The 16,058-nt window shown below is 47.2% G+C and overlaps 1 protein-coding gene and 1 non-coding gene across 2 annotated transcripts; one reads left to right on the top strand and one right to left on the bottom strand.

Annotated features, from left to right (window-relative positions):
• Nucleotides 1-353: 353 nt before the first annotated feature.
• LOC133908866 (cytokinin dehydrogenase 5-like) lies at nucleotides 354-4,802 on the bottom strand. Its single transcript, XM_062351058.1, has 5 exons — nucleotides 4,079-4,802; nucleotides 3,843-3,970; nucleotides 2,613-2,879; nucleotides 1,919-2,190; nucleotides 354-1,221 (listed from the first exon to the last, which is right to left on the bottom strand). The coding sequence occupies exons 1-5, from the start codon at nucleotides 4,686-4,688 to the stop codon at nucleotides 873-875; spliced, it is 1,626 nt and encodes a 541-aa protein (XP_062207042.1). The 5' UTR covers nucleotides 4,689-4,802; the 3' UTR covers nucleotides 354-872.
• Nucleotides 4,803-15,319: 10,517 nt separating this feature from the next.
• LOC133910357 (small nucleolar RNA Z247) lies at nucleotides 15,320-15,458 on the top strand. The gene has a single exon (XR_009908526.1). It is a non-coding gene; the product is annotated as a small nucleolar RNA Z247 (small nucleolar RNA).
• Nucleotides 15,459-16,058: the final 600 nt, after the last annotated feature.

Consider the following 16,058-nt stretch of genomic DNA (forward strand, 5'->3'; position numbering starts at 1 on the left):
GTGGTATTTATGTGTCAGCTTCGCAATATTTCGCGTTAGCGGGGGACATGTAACGCCCTGCTCAAAAGTGGGCCATGTGATATTTTTCGTCGAGCTTTGGCTTCGCCACTTTCGTGATGGTTGATGAATGTGTATTGGGAGATCTTGTAGTGATGCCATGAACTGATGAGCCACTGATAGTCATAGTCTGATGTCGATTGGAAATTTGGAATTAAAAAAACCGTATACAGTCACACAGACATGGCACATTCATAGCCAGTGATGGAGCCACGTTATGAAGTGTGGGTGCACATATATTCCCTTTGATGAAAAAAAACTCTGCTAATAATAACTAGCATGAACAATAATTTATTATTCATATGATAAATAGTCCCTGATCATAGCTACTACATGTCGAACCATTGGTCCATGCTGCCTTCCATTTTGATTCCTTGATATGTGGAAGTGCGTGACTTTTGAGTATTCCTCTGTGGAAGTGCGTGCTTGACTCGGAGGGACGACTTCTGTTCCAAACCTGTTCCTTAGTGCATGCTAATCAACTGATTCCCTGTTTGTAACAAAGTTGTCACTTGTCACACAGGATGCCTGTTGATCAGCATCGCTCGTATCCGTGGTCCGTGGAGGCCGACAAAATTCGGAGGCAGACGCCGATATTCTTCCATCAAAATTCGCTTGCAGTTGCATGAACACGACACGTTAATTTCATTCCCCTATACAGAATCAATCCCAGTAGCTATGCCACACGAACCGCCCACATTTGTACATCAACCGGACCAACGAACCAACTAAATCTTCTATGGTTACTGCTGTAACTACCTACACGCGCCTAATCAGTAAACGGTAATGTACCTAGCAGCTGAATCAACCAGAGCTCAGGAGTCGGCCTCCGGCGCCGGAGAGTCGGCCGGCCGGAAGATGCCCTGGCCCGTGGCCAGGATGGCCCTGGGGTCGAACTCGGCCTTGAGCCGCGCGAACCGCTCCCACCGCTGAGCCCCGAAGTGCTCGGCCCACTCGTGCTGCGCCTTGTGGTTGGGCAGGTACTGCTTGGCGCCGATCCCCTCCCGCGCGCAGAAGTCGAGGATCCGCCGGTTCTGCGCCGCCAGCGCCTCGAGGCTCCGCGCCGGGTCGGCCGCCCCCGCGCCCGGCAGCGCCGACCGCAGGAACGCCACCAGGTAGAACATCTCCTCGTCCGGCGTCACCACCGAGCTCCTCGGGTCCCACCTGCACGCACGAATCACAAGGCACGGGGTCAGATCAGGCTGATCTAGTCCGCAGGTTCTACAAGTGCAATTGGTGAGTATCCTAATCGGCGCGAGAGGTTGGAGCGGAGTAGGAAAGCAGCAGTTTTTAGCAGCATCGTCTGATGATTCTGATACGGCCGGCATTTCACTTGTTAGGTTGTGTCTGTGGCTATGTGCTGAAGCTGAAAGCAACAATCAATTGATGCATCGATCTGGCCACTAGCCCCAAAGTAAAGGGGACGGGGGTTCAGCTAGCCAAGCCGTTTTTCTGACTGTGCCGTGCTCGTGGCATCGTGGAAAGGCCTCGCGACGCCGGTTTAATATAGCAGGTCGGCGCCACCAGCCGCGAGACCGATGGCAACCTGGCTAGTTACGAGCGCGATAGAATACCCCCTTAATTAATCCGCAGCAATCTGTCGCTACTAATCTAGTAGTGGTTGTTCGCGTGGCACCAATCATGGCACACTCGATCGCTCCAGCGAGCGGGCACCTGCGCCGCGCGTGCCCTGTGCGCGCGCCGCATGTGATCGAGACCGTACCGGCGCCGTCGGACGGCGCGGGACATGTGCGATCTCGTGCGCTGCATGTGGGCTGGGAAGGTTTGGAAGCGCCCGCCGCGTGCGCGCGTAGAGGCAGATCGAGCAAGTTGGCAGCCGGCTGGACACGCATCTACTTACTTGTGCTTGTTCATGGGGTAGATGAGGATGGGCCCGCCGGCGCCGGCGGTGCGGCCGCCGAGGACGCCGCGGAAGACGCCGTGGTCGAAGTCGGCGATGCGGGACGCCGGCACGAAGAGGTTCAGCCACGGGTGCGGCACCTCCCACATGCCCTTGGCGCGCAGCTTCAGCTCCGCCTTGTGCACGCGGTCCAGGAAGTCCACGTACGGCAGGTCCGTCGTGAACACCGTGCCCGGGAGGAAGTTCAGCTCGCCCAGCAGCGCATCCACCTCCTAAAGATCAAACATTTTGAAAAATCACAGTTTATTCAGTTTACGACGTACATTCCGGTGCTAGTTTGTAGTACTAATATACTATTCAATTCCTAGCTCACTAGCTTAAATGGATTAGTAGCTTCTACTATCATACAGGTAATTAAGTGGTCGATAAAACATTGCTTTTTGCCAACGTAATGAGATCTAGTAGCAAGATCCTCCTCTCTACGATCTACTACTGCATGCATCTGAGTGTCATCGATTATACTACTAGTATTACGGACTAAACCGCCAATAACTAGCTGAAAAAAATATGGCCTCAATGATTGGCTAGCCGACCTAAAATGGGGCGGTTCTTATTCTATAACCAAAATCACATCACATGAGGGTGCAACATTGCAATGGCACTAAAGAAAGAAAGGCAGCGCCGACGGACGGACCTGGTCGACGGATCCGGCGGTGGAGTCGTCGTAGTTCTTGGTGACCTCGAGGCAGTAGAGCACGCCGGAGTGGTGCTTGAGCGAGCTGAGCTTGACGGGGTTCTGCGGGGAGAAGAAGGAGGACCTCCAGTTGTTGATGAGGCCCTCGGCGGCGACGACGAAGCCCTCGACGTAGTCGAACCGGCGGCCGCCGCGGAGGGAGATGAGGCGCTCCTGGTCCGCCGTGAACTCGGTGAAGTTGAAGTAGAGCGCCCGGATCCACCGAACCTGCCACGATCATGCATGCATAATTAGTGCCCCGGCCGTACCGATTAGCATGGAGATTAGTTCGCTAATCGTGGGGGAATAAAATCTCGTGAAAGATCGCACGAGCTAAACAAAAACGCCGCGACGACGACGACGACGACGGATAGTCGGTCAGCAAGTTGATCGACGACGAGGACCCATGGCCATGGATCGACCACAACAACTCAGGACCACCTGACCAGACGCATAAATTAATCATTAACGAGGACTTCCCTTTCCGGTAGACTCTGAACAGTGTAACGAAAAGGCTGCTCCTTCCAGGCAGCCAGCTAAGGATGCAGCGGACAGCCTATTAATCCATATAAGAGCTCGTATACTATTTTATTTTCCACTTACTAATACAAAAATAAATATAAAAGTACAACTATAATTTTGATTAAACGGACCTCAAAATCCGGAAACCCACCATCCCTACAGCCATCTGAAGGCTGAAGTGAAGATGAAGCCACGCCTCCTTCGCTGGTTTATAATTAGCAACGCGGGTGGGTCTTTTCGGGCGGGGCCAACCTGATCGACATGTGGCAAGTGATGTACCTAACAAAAGAGCTAGAGGCCCGGTGCTTTCGTCCGCGCGCTCGCCACTTGCGTGGCTGATGTGTCGCGGTTCCCTATCGGGTCATTAGTTGGAAAGGAGGCCGGTGGCACACACAACACAGCGACGGCCCTCGCGCTGCCCGGCCTCCTCCTGCCGTGCTGGCGCACGAGACACGAGAGAACGGGAAAGGCGCAGTGAAGATATTAACGGCGACAACGCGCGCGACAGGGAGATTATTAACGGCAGCGACTAAACAAATGGGGCTACTCCATTAGAAGAGTATAGTAATTAACTGGCACAAATGTTTGTGTTAATTAACTAATCGATGGAGGCGACGAGTGTGCGTATGCAGGGAGAGCAGAGAGAATGTTGTTTGTTGCTGTGGTTACCCTTTGGGGAGCACGCTCGAGGGCGATGCGCGCCCGCGTAATGATCCCGAGCTGCCCCAGCCCGCCGAGCGCGCCGAAGAACAGGTCCGGGTGCTGCGTCTTCGAGCAGGTCACCACCTCTCCCTTCCCTGCCAACGCATGTGCGTCAGTTCGACGATGCAGAACGTTTGCATGTCGCGGACCAGGAGTTGGGGAAGGATAAGGGAAGGGTTAGCTAAAAAAGCTAGCTAGCTCACCGGTGACGACGTCGAGCTCGTAGACATTGCTGATCTGGGGCCCGTGGTGGAAGGCCTGCCCGCTGATGCCGGCGTTGGAGAGGGTGCCGCCCACGGACAGGTACAGGTAGTCCGTCCACGACCGCGGAGCGAGCCAACCGTGCGCCAGCGTCCAGTTGAGCACGTCGACCCACAGCTCGCCGCCCCACACGTCCACGTAGTGCCCGCCCAGCGCGGGCGAGTACACGGGCAATGCCCTCGCCCTCGCCTCGGCGCCGGGGCCGTGGCTCATGTCCACGACCACCCCACCGGGCGCCTGGGCCTGCCCGCTGATGGAATGGCCGTGGCCCCGCGCCGAGACGCGGAGGCCGCGGGCGGACCCGTACGCGGCGCGGACAAGTCCCGCAACGTCCCCGGCCCCGCGCGGGTGGAACACAGCCATCGGCTCGGCGCGGGCGAGCCCCCCAAAGTCCCGTGACGCCTCGAGGACATCGGACCGGTCGACGCTGAGCCGGCCTTCCCCGACATCGCCGAGCTGCAGCAGCTCGGCGGGCGGCTCGACCAGCAGGCCGACGGTCGAGATGAGGGAGGAGATTAGGAACAGCAGCATGAACACCAAGCAGCGTGCCATTGCCGCCAACCGAGCACGAACAATTAATCCTCTCTCCCTTGTCCTGACTTTCTTTGTCTCCTTGGAGGAGGTAGCTGGGCACTGGAGGAGGGAGAAGAACGAAGAGATGATCAGATGAGGTGGTGTGCGAGACGCGGTGGTGCGAAGGTGGGGTATTTATAGGGAGGTCTAGGGCGGTGCTGGTAGTGGTGGAACCAACTCCGGAGGCGCGTCATGACTCATGCACATTTCATCTCCGAGACTTGCCGAATTCTTTAGCGTCTGACTGACTTGCTAGAGGAGTCTTTGGCCGGCGCGTCCAGCTGGGAAGAATCCTCTGATGAGGATCTGCTTGGGGAGTACTAAGAATTCGTAGAAAATATACTTGTTCATTTTCTGCTGGAATCGGGAAAAATTCATGCTTTTTCGGCTACATGAATTTCCTATGATTTTTGCAGGAGAAAGTGTAACCCCCGAGAGATTGTCACGAGATTTCCGTGTTCGGGACGAAGTCTCGAGCACGGTGAAGAGGTGGAGCGAGAGTGATATACTCGTGCCCATCTGACTGACGTGCGAAGAGGTTAAGAATATCTGTTGCATTGTTTCGCACCGTTCCTGCATGCAAAATTGCAAAGTGATATTTAGCCGGGTTTCCTCCAGCCATGTGCCGTGAAACTTTCTACTGAAACTGCCCATTGTTTATGCTCCTCTTTAGAAGCTCTCCCCAACCCTGAGGGAGAATGATCAACACTCAACCAAAATAATATAAAAGAAAGGATCCTCCCCCTTCCTCCGTATCTTGGCCATCTTTTTAGCAGTCCACGTCCGTCCGTCCTCATCTCACCAGAGTCACGCAGATGGCGGGAATCTACAGCACCAACCGCTAACCAGGCTACTGCTCTCACCAAATTAAAAGTACGCACGCAATATCCACCACTATCCTGACGAGGCAGCAGGCATTTACCGAAGTACGTGCCGCCCAAATCGTCAGCGGGAAACGTGCAGTGAAATACAGCTCCTAGCCTCCTCCTACCAGTCTCAGCTGGTCAACATTTTTCAGTCCTCAACACCACAGCTACTGTTCCTGTTCTGCTTTTCTTCCTGCCACATTGGCCTACATAAAGGCTGCTCGCTGCTGCATACACGCTAGGCAGTAGGCACAATCCAACGACGGCAGAAGGAGCAGAGGCACATTTCGAGGAGACGCTATAGTGTCGTCTCCAGGCAGGCAGGCACAGGATCGATTATTGCACAGGATCACTCGAAGATTTGCCTCTTTTACTTTCTGGTCATCGATAGCTACGTACTCCTTCCTACACAGCGTCCGGCCATGGTTTCGAGGACATGGTTTTCTCTTCACGTGGCACTGCAAATTCATCAAAAAAATTTTATATTAATAGATTTATATGTCATCGACGTATTTAATGACATATAAGTAAATCGTAAAATTCACAATAACACAAGAGGAATTCTCTCTTGAAAGAGAGGTGACGCCGCTGGCCGTGCCATTGCACATGCATGTGATGGAAACAAAAGCACGGTGGCGAGCCGGATTATGCTATGGCTTGATGAGGGGGAGGTTAAGAGGAGGGCCCTTCCTTTCCAGAGACGAATCGATGACAACAGGACTATCATGGATCGAGCTCTCATTGCATGCGCGCATGAGTTGTGACCGTGAGGCATGTGTTGTGGCTTCTCAGGCGATACAAGGAGCAAAAAGAGAGATGATCCGACGTAATTTGCAAAAGTGTGAAGGTAATATTACCTAGTTGAATTGACTTAGTGTGAAAGTGGTCGACCAGCGTCGTGAGAACGGGCATGAATCAATCCTGTCAAGCAATTATGTCTGCACATACAACCACGCGTTGCGTCTTAACTTGGTCAATGTCAATGAGGACATGAGGTCGGTGACACTGGGTTGTGCGACGGATCCAATCGCTCGTGCATGCAGAGGTGTCGTGCTTCTGTCTGGCATAATTATCTGTAAAGATATTCAGAATTGGCGTAGTTGGATCGGCTCCTTAGTTACTGTTTATGTAAGCCCCATTGTCAACAACAGGCAAGTCTAACGTCTATCCAATTCTACAGGCAATGCGTGATTCTTCAACTAACTAAAAGATGGGCCATAACCACATGACTCTATTGGAATCTCTCATTAGTTGGGCTTAGATTTTGGTAATTAGTTAGTAGTGTTTCCTGCTCATGTATGTATATAAGCATTGTTCATCGATCAATACAGTGTGTGCTGAATTCAGAGGTTCAGAGAACCTGCAGTTCTTTACATGGTATCCAAAGCTAAGATCCACTCACAATGGCTAGCACCAATGGAAACCAAACACTCACCACATCTCCCTCTTCCTCCTCAAATCAAATCGACATATTGCCCACTCCATCATTCAATCACATGATCAATGTGAAATTGTCCTAGAACAATTATCTTCTATGGACGGTGCAACTTCTCCCCTACCTTAGAAGCCATCACCTCATTGGATATGTTGATGGCACGGTTGCTCGTCCCAATGCCACCATCATGCATACCGGCGACGATGGCGTGCCTCGGATCACCATCAACCCAGAGTACCACAATTGGTATAAGCAGCATCAGTTGGTCCTTAGTGCCATCTTGTCCTCCCTCTCTGAAGAGGTGTTGGCACATCCCAAAACTCATAATCACGTATTTAAGCATAATTATGCTTCATAGGCTTCATGCTTAATTTTAGCAATTTTGTTCTGGAGCACTAGAACACTTCGTTTTGAGTTAATAGGATGAGAGAGAAAATTCAGAAGAGAAAGAATCAAACTTGCATTGAAAATATCTTATCTCACTAGCAAATAGGGTCCACATGTGTGGCCCAACACCCCATCTCTCAATGGAGCAACAGCCCCACCCACTCCCTCCCTCTCCCTCACTCTCTCCCGTGCTCCCTCTCCTCCCAACCGGCCAAGAGCAAGGAGCTCTCCCTCCCTCTCTAGCTCTCTCTTTCTCCTCGGATTCCTCACTCTAAAAGTGAAACCGAGGTATGTATGTGGTACCAATGTGATCCTTAGCTCCTAAGCTTCCCATCCGTCCAAGTTGTTTGTGCATTCCCGAATGATTCGAGCCGATTTTGATGTCTTTTGGTGTTCTTGGTTGAAGAACGAAGAGCACCAGCATTTTCCTCTTCCATGAGCTTTTTCGCCGTTTCCTCATTCAACCGACGGTCACCAATCTCAGCAAAGCACCTTGGGTAAGTCCCCTAGGATCCCATAGCTCTAATGCACGTTTTAGTTGGTCGAAATCCGAGTTTTGGAGCTTTGTTGCAAAGTGCCTCGAGTTCTTGACGATTTGGAGCAAAAGAGGAATTTAGATGAGTTTGAGCTAGGAAATCGAGTTGCTAGGTTGGTGAGTAAGGTCTAAAACCCTTGAGCCAGTTTAGATATGCTTCTCTTTGGATCGGTGAAGATCACAAATCAAATCGACCAAGTTTTTCACGCGAAAAACCTTCTCTGGAGCAACCCGGAAGTTCCGGGTTACCTGAATTGGGTCGTACTCGAAGACCTTGGTGATTTAGAGTGTAATTGAGTCTAGAACTCTTAGGCTAGATCATATAAATATTTATGTGGGATATATTTAACATGCGAGTCGAATATGCCATCAGAACATCGCGAGACTCAAATCGGCCAGAACCCGGAGGTTTTGGGTATTTCGGTTTAGCTCTAACCAAGCACTCTTGCTCGAAGGCTAACCCAAAAAATCCGATCAACCCGGAAGTTCCGAGTTGACTCGAGTCAAGATTAGCCAAGCACCCCCACCCGGAACAAAACACAAATATTTTGGCCCAACCTGGAAGTTCTAACTTGACCCGGAACTTTCGAGTTAATTCAAAAATTGCTAACCGAGGACCCCTATCTAGAGGTCAACCTGGAAGTTCTAAATCCGAAGGTTCCGATTTCAACCTAGAACTTCTGGATTCTGTCAACTTTTCGGAGTTGTTTAGATCGTAGACTTCATTGTTCTTTCGTATGTCTTGCACTTTTAGCTTGTTATTATGATGCATCCTTGTTTGTTATGCATCTTGTAGCATACATCTGGCACCTCATTCATGTTCATCACATGCATGCATTCTTCCTTAGAGAACGAAGGATCGAAGCGTGACGCAAGTGTGATTGAAGGTGGCACCAAACTCCTGGAGTTCTATGAGTGCTGCATAGGCAGTGTCGAGCAAGCACCGGAAGAGCAAGAGCAAGGAAAACATATAAGCATACTCAACCTACTACTTTGGATCATATGAAGTCGAATTTGATAATTATGCTTTATGTATGTTTGCATGATTAGAGGGTCCAATGTTGGTTTATATAGGTAGAACCTATGTTAATTGCATTACCTATACCTTGATGTTATTGTTGATCCTTATCCTTATAACCTCGGTATGATATTGTTGACGTCTAACTTCAAAGGTTAATCAGAATGCTTAATAATACATAGTTCATCGGTAGAAGTCGAGTGGTGGCTAAACCCCTATTCACGAGCTTAGAGCTTACTTACTTGTTCACAAAGGAAATGATATTGATGTTGGGGTGTATGAGTTATGAGGTTCAGACGAGGTTTAGGCGAGCGTTAGGGATGGATCAAGAATGGAGTCTTAGATGTCATGGACCGCCTGAATCAGTTAAGCACTAATCATTGTTGAAGTTGGCTTTAGCACTTTTCGCCCTCACCACATGTCGCATATGGGAACAATAAGCCGAATACCTCATGAAGTTGTGATCCTTTGGCTTGAATGTCTCAGGTGTTGTCAGCATAATAGGCTTGTGAGGGGTATCTAGTTTGCTCTGAGAGTAATGCTAGATGACTCCCGCACCTAGAGGTGCATGTCCCATTCGGTCGAAGCTTACTTGGGAAGGGTTGACGTACATCCTTGTGTGGTCATGCAAGCCGTAGGGCCCTCAAGTCTCGTGGGTAAAAGAGTACCCCTTGTAGGGTATAAAAATAATTCGAATTACCTACTCTCGGTCATGAGTATGCTTCTATTCATTTACAGTAGTTGTAGAGTCACGAATATGGAGTGATATGGTATGGTATGTTTATGGTTGAGATGGTTCTATTCACATATATGTTTATGTTGGTTCCGTCACAATTATGTTTATGATATTGCTCTCTAGATAGAAAGGTGTAGTTGGTTAGGTGTAGGTGCTTACACACTTGAGTCAAAGTTGTGTTTTGCATAAATTTACTTAACCGTGTGGCTGTTTCCTTGTTAACATTCAAATGCATTATCTTTGGAGTTGGGTTATTTATATGTATCTATTATGGATTAAGTCTTGCAAGTAACTTCGTACTCATGTTGCTCTTTCAGGTGCTACTGGTGAGGAGGAGCTAGTGTTTGGCTACTTCATGTCCGCTGACGTTGGTGGCGGGCATCAGTCGGCAACTACTCGGGTGACGATATTTTGGGGAGAAGCCTAAGGGCATATGGCTTCATCTATCTTTTATTGTTCATAGCTTTTGTCTTCCGCTACGTAGTTTCTCTTTTTTCTAGGAGTTGATCTATTTATTGTCCTCCTAGTTCTATTTTTTTAAAATTGTCAGGAATTGTAAATACTTAAGAACATTATAATATAATGTTAATTACTTGCTCTTATTAAGCTTTGTTATGATGGTATATGTTGGAAGAGTGTGTGTTCTAATCTTGGACATAAAACACATGCCGGGACTACTGAGATGTTATTTTGATTAATCATTATAGTCATGATTAGTGAAATGACTGACTTAATGATTAATTAGAATACTATTTAGACGGTTCCCCACAGTGTGATATCAGAGCTTGGTTTAATGAATTAGTCTAAAAATGCATTGGAAGTGGGTTAATGAAATGTGTCAACTTCGCTAAGGTAACCCACTAAAGTTTCTTTTCGTGCCTCCTCTTGCTAATATGTATGAACTTATATTATACCCATAAGTGTAACGTATCGTTGGTTGCTGCACTTAAATTGTTTGTTTTGTATCGTGTTGTTCTTTTTATGATATCATTTATGAATCATGTTGCATCAACACATCCCGATAGTGATAAATATCGGGGGCTCAACCAGTGTGAGGCAGGGGCCTTGTGTGTCCTGTAAGGTGATGGTAAAAGAAGTGAATACGTTGGCAACGACGTGTGAATTGTCGCTTGTGCAGCAAGTTGCACAAGCACCGTTTCGTGAGAAAGAAAAAGTAGCGCGAAGGGTGATGATTGTGATCTTGATGATTGTGGGGAGTGATGTACTCGAAAAACAAACGTGTAGATAGAGATTGAGCATGTCTTTATTTCCCCATTGTTCATATTGTATAATTTTCCCTAATATATGATATTATGGATCCAAGCAAGTGATATCTAACTTACACTATTTTTGCTATGTTGGAATTTGACCTTAACCTCTCTTTCATGTTACTGTCACAATAGGATGAGGACCTGCGACAGTTTGGGTGATCTTCCTGAGGGTTCCAATGAGAATAACCTTTTACCGCCTCCACCGTCGAGCATGACAGATGCGCTCATGTAGATTGAGCAGAACTGTCAAGCTCAGATGGCGCTCCTCAAAGCTCTCATGCATAACACGAGCCTTCATGGGGAAGGTAGGGTCGGACGCCACGACGACTTCACGGATTTCCTTTGAACTCAGTCGCCCACCTTCACGCGTGCTGAGGACCCACTCGACACAGACCACTAGCTCCGTGATTAAGCAGAAGCTTGGGCTTCTCCGATGCGAGGATCATGAGAAGGCTCTCTTTGTCACCCATCAACTTCAGGATGCCACTGGCGTGTGGTGGACTAACTACCTTGCTATGCACGCCGTCAACCATCGGGTGTCTTGGGCGGAGTTCCGCCAAGTCTTCTGTGACTATCACATCTCTAAGGGGTTAATGGAAATCAAAATGTGTGAGTTTCTGGACCTCAAGCAATGAGGCAAATCAGTCATTGAATACGTGCAGGTGTTCAACCACCTTGCATAATATGCGCTGGATGAGGTCAACACCGATGAGAAGAAGCAATATTGGTTTGTGAATGGCCTCTTCTCCAAGATGCAAGACCGGCTATCAGCTCATAAGTTCGCCGAGTTTAACAAGTTGGTGAACACCTCCCTCACGGTCGAATTCAAGCTGAAGAATCACCAGGAGGAAAAAAAGCGCAAGAGGGTTCCGTCACCTTCCGTAGGCAGGAGCTCTCAATGTCCACGTATGGAGAGTCAGCCTCCATCTCACATGATGACTTTGGCTGCTCCATGGCCAATGTGGATGGTGCGATATCCATCTTTCTCCTCTTCAAAAGGACAACCTCCAAGACCCGCGGGATTGCAAGAAAGTGTGACAGGTGGCCCTGGCGACCCATGCTATAACTGTGGGTGTGACAGGCATTACGCGCGAGAATGTCGTTTCCCAAAGCCGGGAGCTATGGCGACTGCTCCATGGCCTCCACGATCAGTTCAACCCCCTCTCCAAGTTTCCAAGACGGCGCAAGTTCCTAAGTACGATCGTGTTAACTACACCACCACTGAAGAAGCTCACGAGGTTGCAAACGTATTGATGGGTACGTTATTTGTGAATTCACATACTGCCTCTGTTCTGTTTGACTCCGGAGCTTCTCATTCGTTCATCATGAAAGGTTATACTCAGCATCACAAGTTAAGGGTTAGCACTACCCCTACACCATATCTTATATAAGCATCGAGAGTCAACATCCTTACCGATCAAGTTATGTCTAAGGCGTCGGTTCTCATCAATAGGATATCCTTTTTCGCAAACTTATTGGTAATCGAATCCAAGGGGATAGATGTCATTTTGGGAATGAGTTGGCTTGCCAAGAATAAAGCCGTTATTGATTGTGCTCGGAGGACCATCACTCCTGATGACATGTCCGACACTCAAATTCACCTGAAATTTAAGGAAGTTGATTCTTATCTTTATGCCCTGAAGATTGTCACAGCCATGGATCTCTTGAATATTCCTATCGTGTGCGAGTTTCCTGATGTCTTCCCGGAAGAATTAACAAGAATGCCACTCAACTAAGAAGTAGAATTCTCTATTGATCTTTTACCCGGTATGGTCTCGATTTCAAAAAGGTCTTATCGGATGGCGTCGAATGAATTTACAAAGTTGAAGAAATAAATTCAGAAGTTGCTCTTAAAGGGTTTCATTCATCCGAGCTCCTCACCCTAGGGATGCCCGGAACTCTTTGTGAAGAAGAAGACCAAACATTACGGATGTGTGTTGATTACAGTCTATTTAATGAGGTAACTATCAAGAACAAGTATCAACTCCCTCAGATTGATATTTTGTTCAATCAATTGACCGGTGCTCGAGTTTTCTCCAAGATTGACTTGAGATTGGACTATCACCAAATAAAGATCTGATTGGAGGATATTCTAAAGATGACTTTCTCTACCCATTACGGGTTTATGAGTTTACTGTTATGTCCTTCGTCCTAACCAATGACTCGCCATTCTTCATTTATCTGATGAACATGGTCTTCATGGAGGAACTCAATAAGTTTGTCGTAGTTTTCATCGACGACATTCTTATATACTCCAAGACTAAAGAAGAACATGTAGAATATCTCTGAGTTGTTCTTAGCTGTCTTTGAGACCACAAACTCTATGTCAAATTCAGTAAATGTGAGTTCTAACTCAATGAAGTCACTTTTTCGGGTCATGTCTTATCGAAGAATGGAGCTGTTGTTGACCCGAGCAAGGTGCAAGAGGTTCTCAATTGGACTCAACCCAAGAATATCACTGATATTTAGAGTTTTCTTGGACTCACGAGTTATTACCGCTGGTTTATCGATAACTTCTCCAAGATCTCTAAGCCCATGATTGAGCTATTGAAGCAAGAGAGTGTATTTGAGTGTTCGAACAAATGTGAGTTAGCTTTCCAAACCTTGAAGAAACTGCTTACGACCGCTCCCGTTCTTGCTCAGCCTGAAGTGGAGAAGGGTTTCGACGTCTATTGCGATACTCCCGGATAGGCCTCAAATGTGTCCTCATGCAAGAAGTCAAGTGGTTGCGTATGCTTCATGCCAATTAAAGCGGTATGAAGAAAATTATTCAACTCATGACTTAGAGATTGTGACAGTTGTGCATGCTCTGAAGATACGACGTCACTATCTGCTCGGTAACATTTGCCGTATCTATACGAATCACAAGAGTTTTAAATATATTTTCACTCAAGCCAATCTGAATATGAGACAGAGAAGATGGCTCAAGCTGATCAAGAACTATGAGCTCGAAGTTCATTATCATCCTGGCAAACCGAATGTTGTCGCCGATGCATTGAATCGGTTAAGCATCGGCCGTTGTTGCAGTTGGCTTTAGCACTTTCACGCTCACCACATGTCGCACATGGGAACGATAAGCCGAATACCTCATGTAGCTATGATCCTTTGCTTTGAACGTCTTAGGTGTTGTCAGCATAATATGCTTGTACGGGGTATCTAGTTTGCTCTAGGAGTAATTCTAGATGACCCCCGCACATAGAGGCGTATGTCATAATCGGTCGGAGCTTACTTGGGAAGGGTTGACATGAGTACCCCTTGTGTGCACCTATATGGTCATGCAAGCCGTATGGTCCCCAAATCTTGTGGGTAAAGGAGTACCCCTGCAGGATGTAAAAATAATTTGAATTATCGCGCTGTCAGTCATGAGCATGCTTCTGTTCATTTGCAGCAGTCGTAGAGTCATGAATGTGGGATGATATAGTATGGTATGTTGGGTTTTGGTTGAGATGGTTCTATTCATATATATATTTATGTTGGTTCCGTCACAATTATGTTTATGACATTGCTCTCTAGATAGAAAGGTGTAGTTGGTTAGGTGTAGGTGCTTACACACTTGAGTCAAAGTTGCATTTTATATAAATTTACATAACTGTGTGGCTGTTTCCTTGCTAATATCCAAATACATGATCCTTAGAGTCGGGTTATTTATATGTACCCATTATAGATTAAGTCTTGCGAGTACCTTCGTACTCATGCTGCTCTTTCAAGTGCTACCGGCGAGGAGGAGCTAATGTTTGGCTACTTCACGCCCACCAATATTGGTGGCGAGTATGAGTAAGAAACTACTTGGGTGACGTTATTTTGGGGTGAAGTCTAAGTGCATATGGCTCCATCTATCCTTTTGTTGTTCATAGCTTTTATCTTTCACTGCGTTGTTTCTCTTTTGTCTAGGAGTATATCTATTTATTGTCCTCTTAGTTCTCCTTTGTTGTAAATTATCAGAAATTGTAAATACTTAAGAACTTGTAATATAATTTTAATTACTTGCTCTTTGTTAAGCTTTGTTGTGATGGTATATGTTTGAAATGTGTGTGTTCCGATCTTAGATACAAAACATATGTCAGGACTATCGGGATGGTATTCTGATTAATCATTATAGTCGTGATTAGTGAAATGACTGATTTAATGATTAATTAGAATACTATTTGGATGGTTCCCCATAGGTGCTTCGCAGCGTCGTTGGCTGCTCAACCTCGGGCGACGACTGGACCACCATCAAGAAGATGGCATGCCTCTAGTTCAGGGGCCCCTGTGATGCAAATCCGCATGACAATGGCCACAATTTAGAAGAAGGACATGAGCATCATCGAGTACTTCAGTAAGGTTAAGAATCTTGCTGACACTCTTGCAGTTATTGGTAAGCCATTGGATGATGAAGAATTGATTGCGTATATGTTACGGGGTCTTGGATCTGAGTTTAATCCACTGGTGACGAGCATCACCAGTCACACTGATACAGTCAACATCATCAATGTCTACGCCCAGATGCTGAGCTATGAGCTCAGGCTTGAATAACATAACATAACCATGTAGGTCTCCACTACTAATGCTTTTAACAGGAGTCATGGAAGGGGCAATGGAAGAAGCAACCGTGGCCAACGACGCAGTGGCGGTTGATCTCAGGGAGGTTGTAGTGGTCACACTGGTTCCAACTCCCAATCTGGTAATTCTGGTGCTCATGATGTGATCTGTCAGGTTTGCGACAAGGCTGGACACGATGCACTCGGTTGTTGGCACTGGTTCAATCACAGTTATCAGAACGACAAAAACAACAAGATTGTTGCTGCTGTCACCAATAACAATTATGCAATTGACAATAACTGGTATGTTGACAATTGAGCAACGAACCACCTCATGCATGATTTGGAGCAACTAACGACAAAGGAGTGCTACCATGGAGGTGCTCAAGTGCAGGTGGCCAATGGAACATATTCGTCAATCTCTCGCATAGGGAATACAATTATTATTGGCTCTACTCATCCTTTGTTACTAAATCATGTCTTACATACACCTCATATCAATCGTCATCTTTTATCTTTCCTTAAACTTGCTTCCGAAAATAGCGCTTTTGTTGAGTTTTACCCAAATTCTTTCTTTGTTA

This window comes from Phragmites australis, chromosome 2 (assembly GCF_958298935.1).
Source record: "Phragmites australis chromosome 2, lpPhrAust1.1, whole genome shotgun sequence".
NCBI classification, from domain to species: domain Eukaryota; kingdom Viridiplantae; phylum Streptophyta; class Magnoliopsida; order Poales; family Poaceae; genus Phragmites; species Phragmites australis.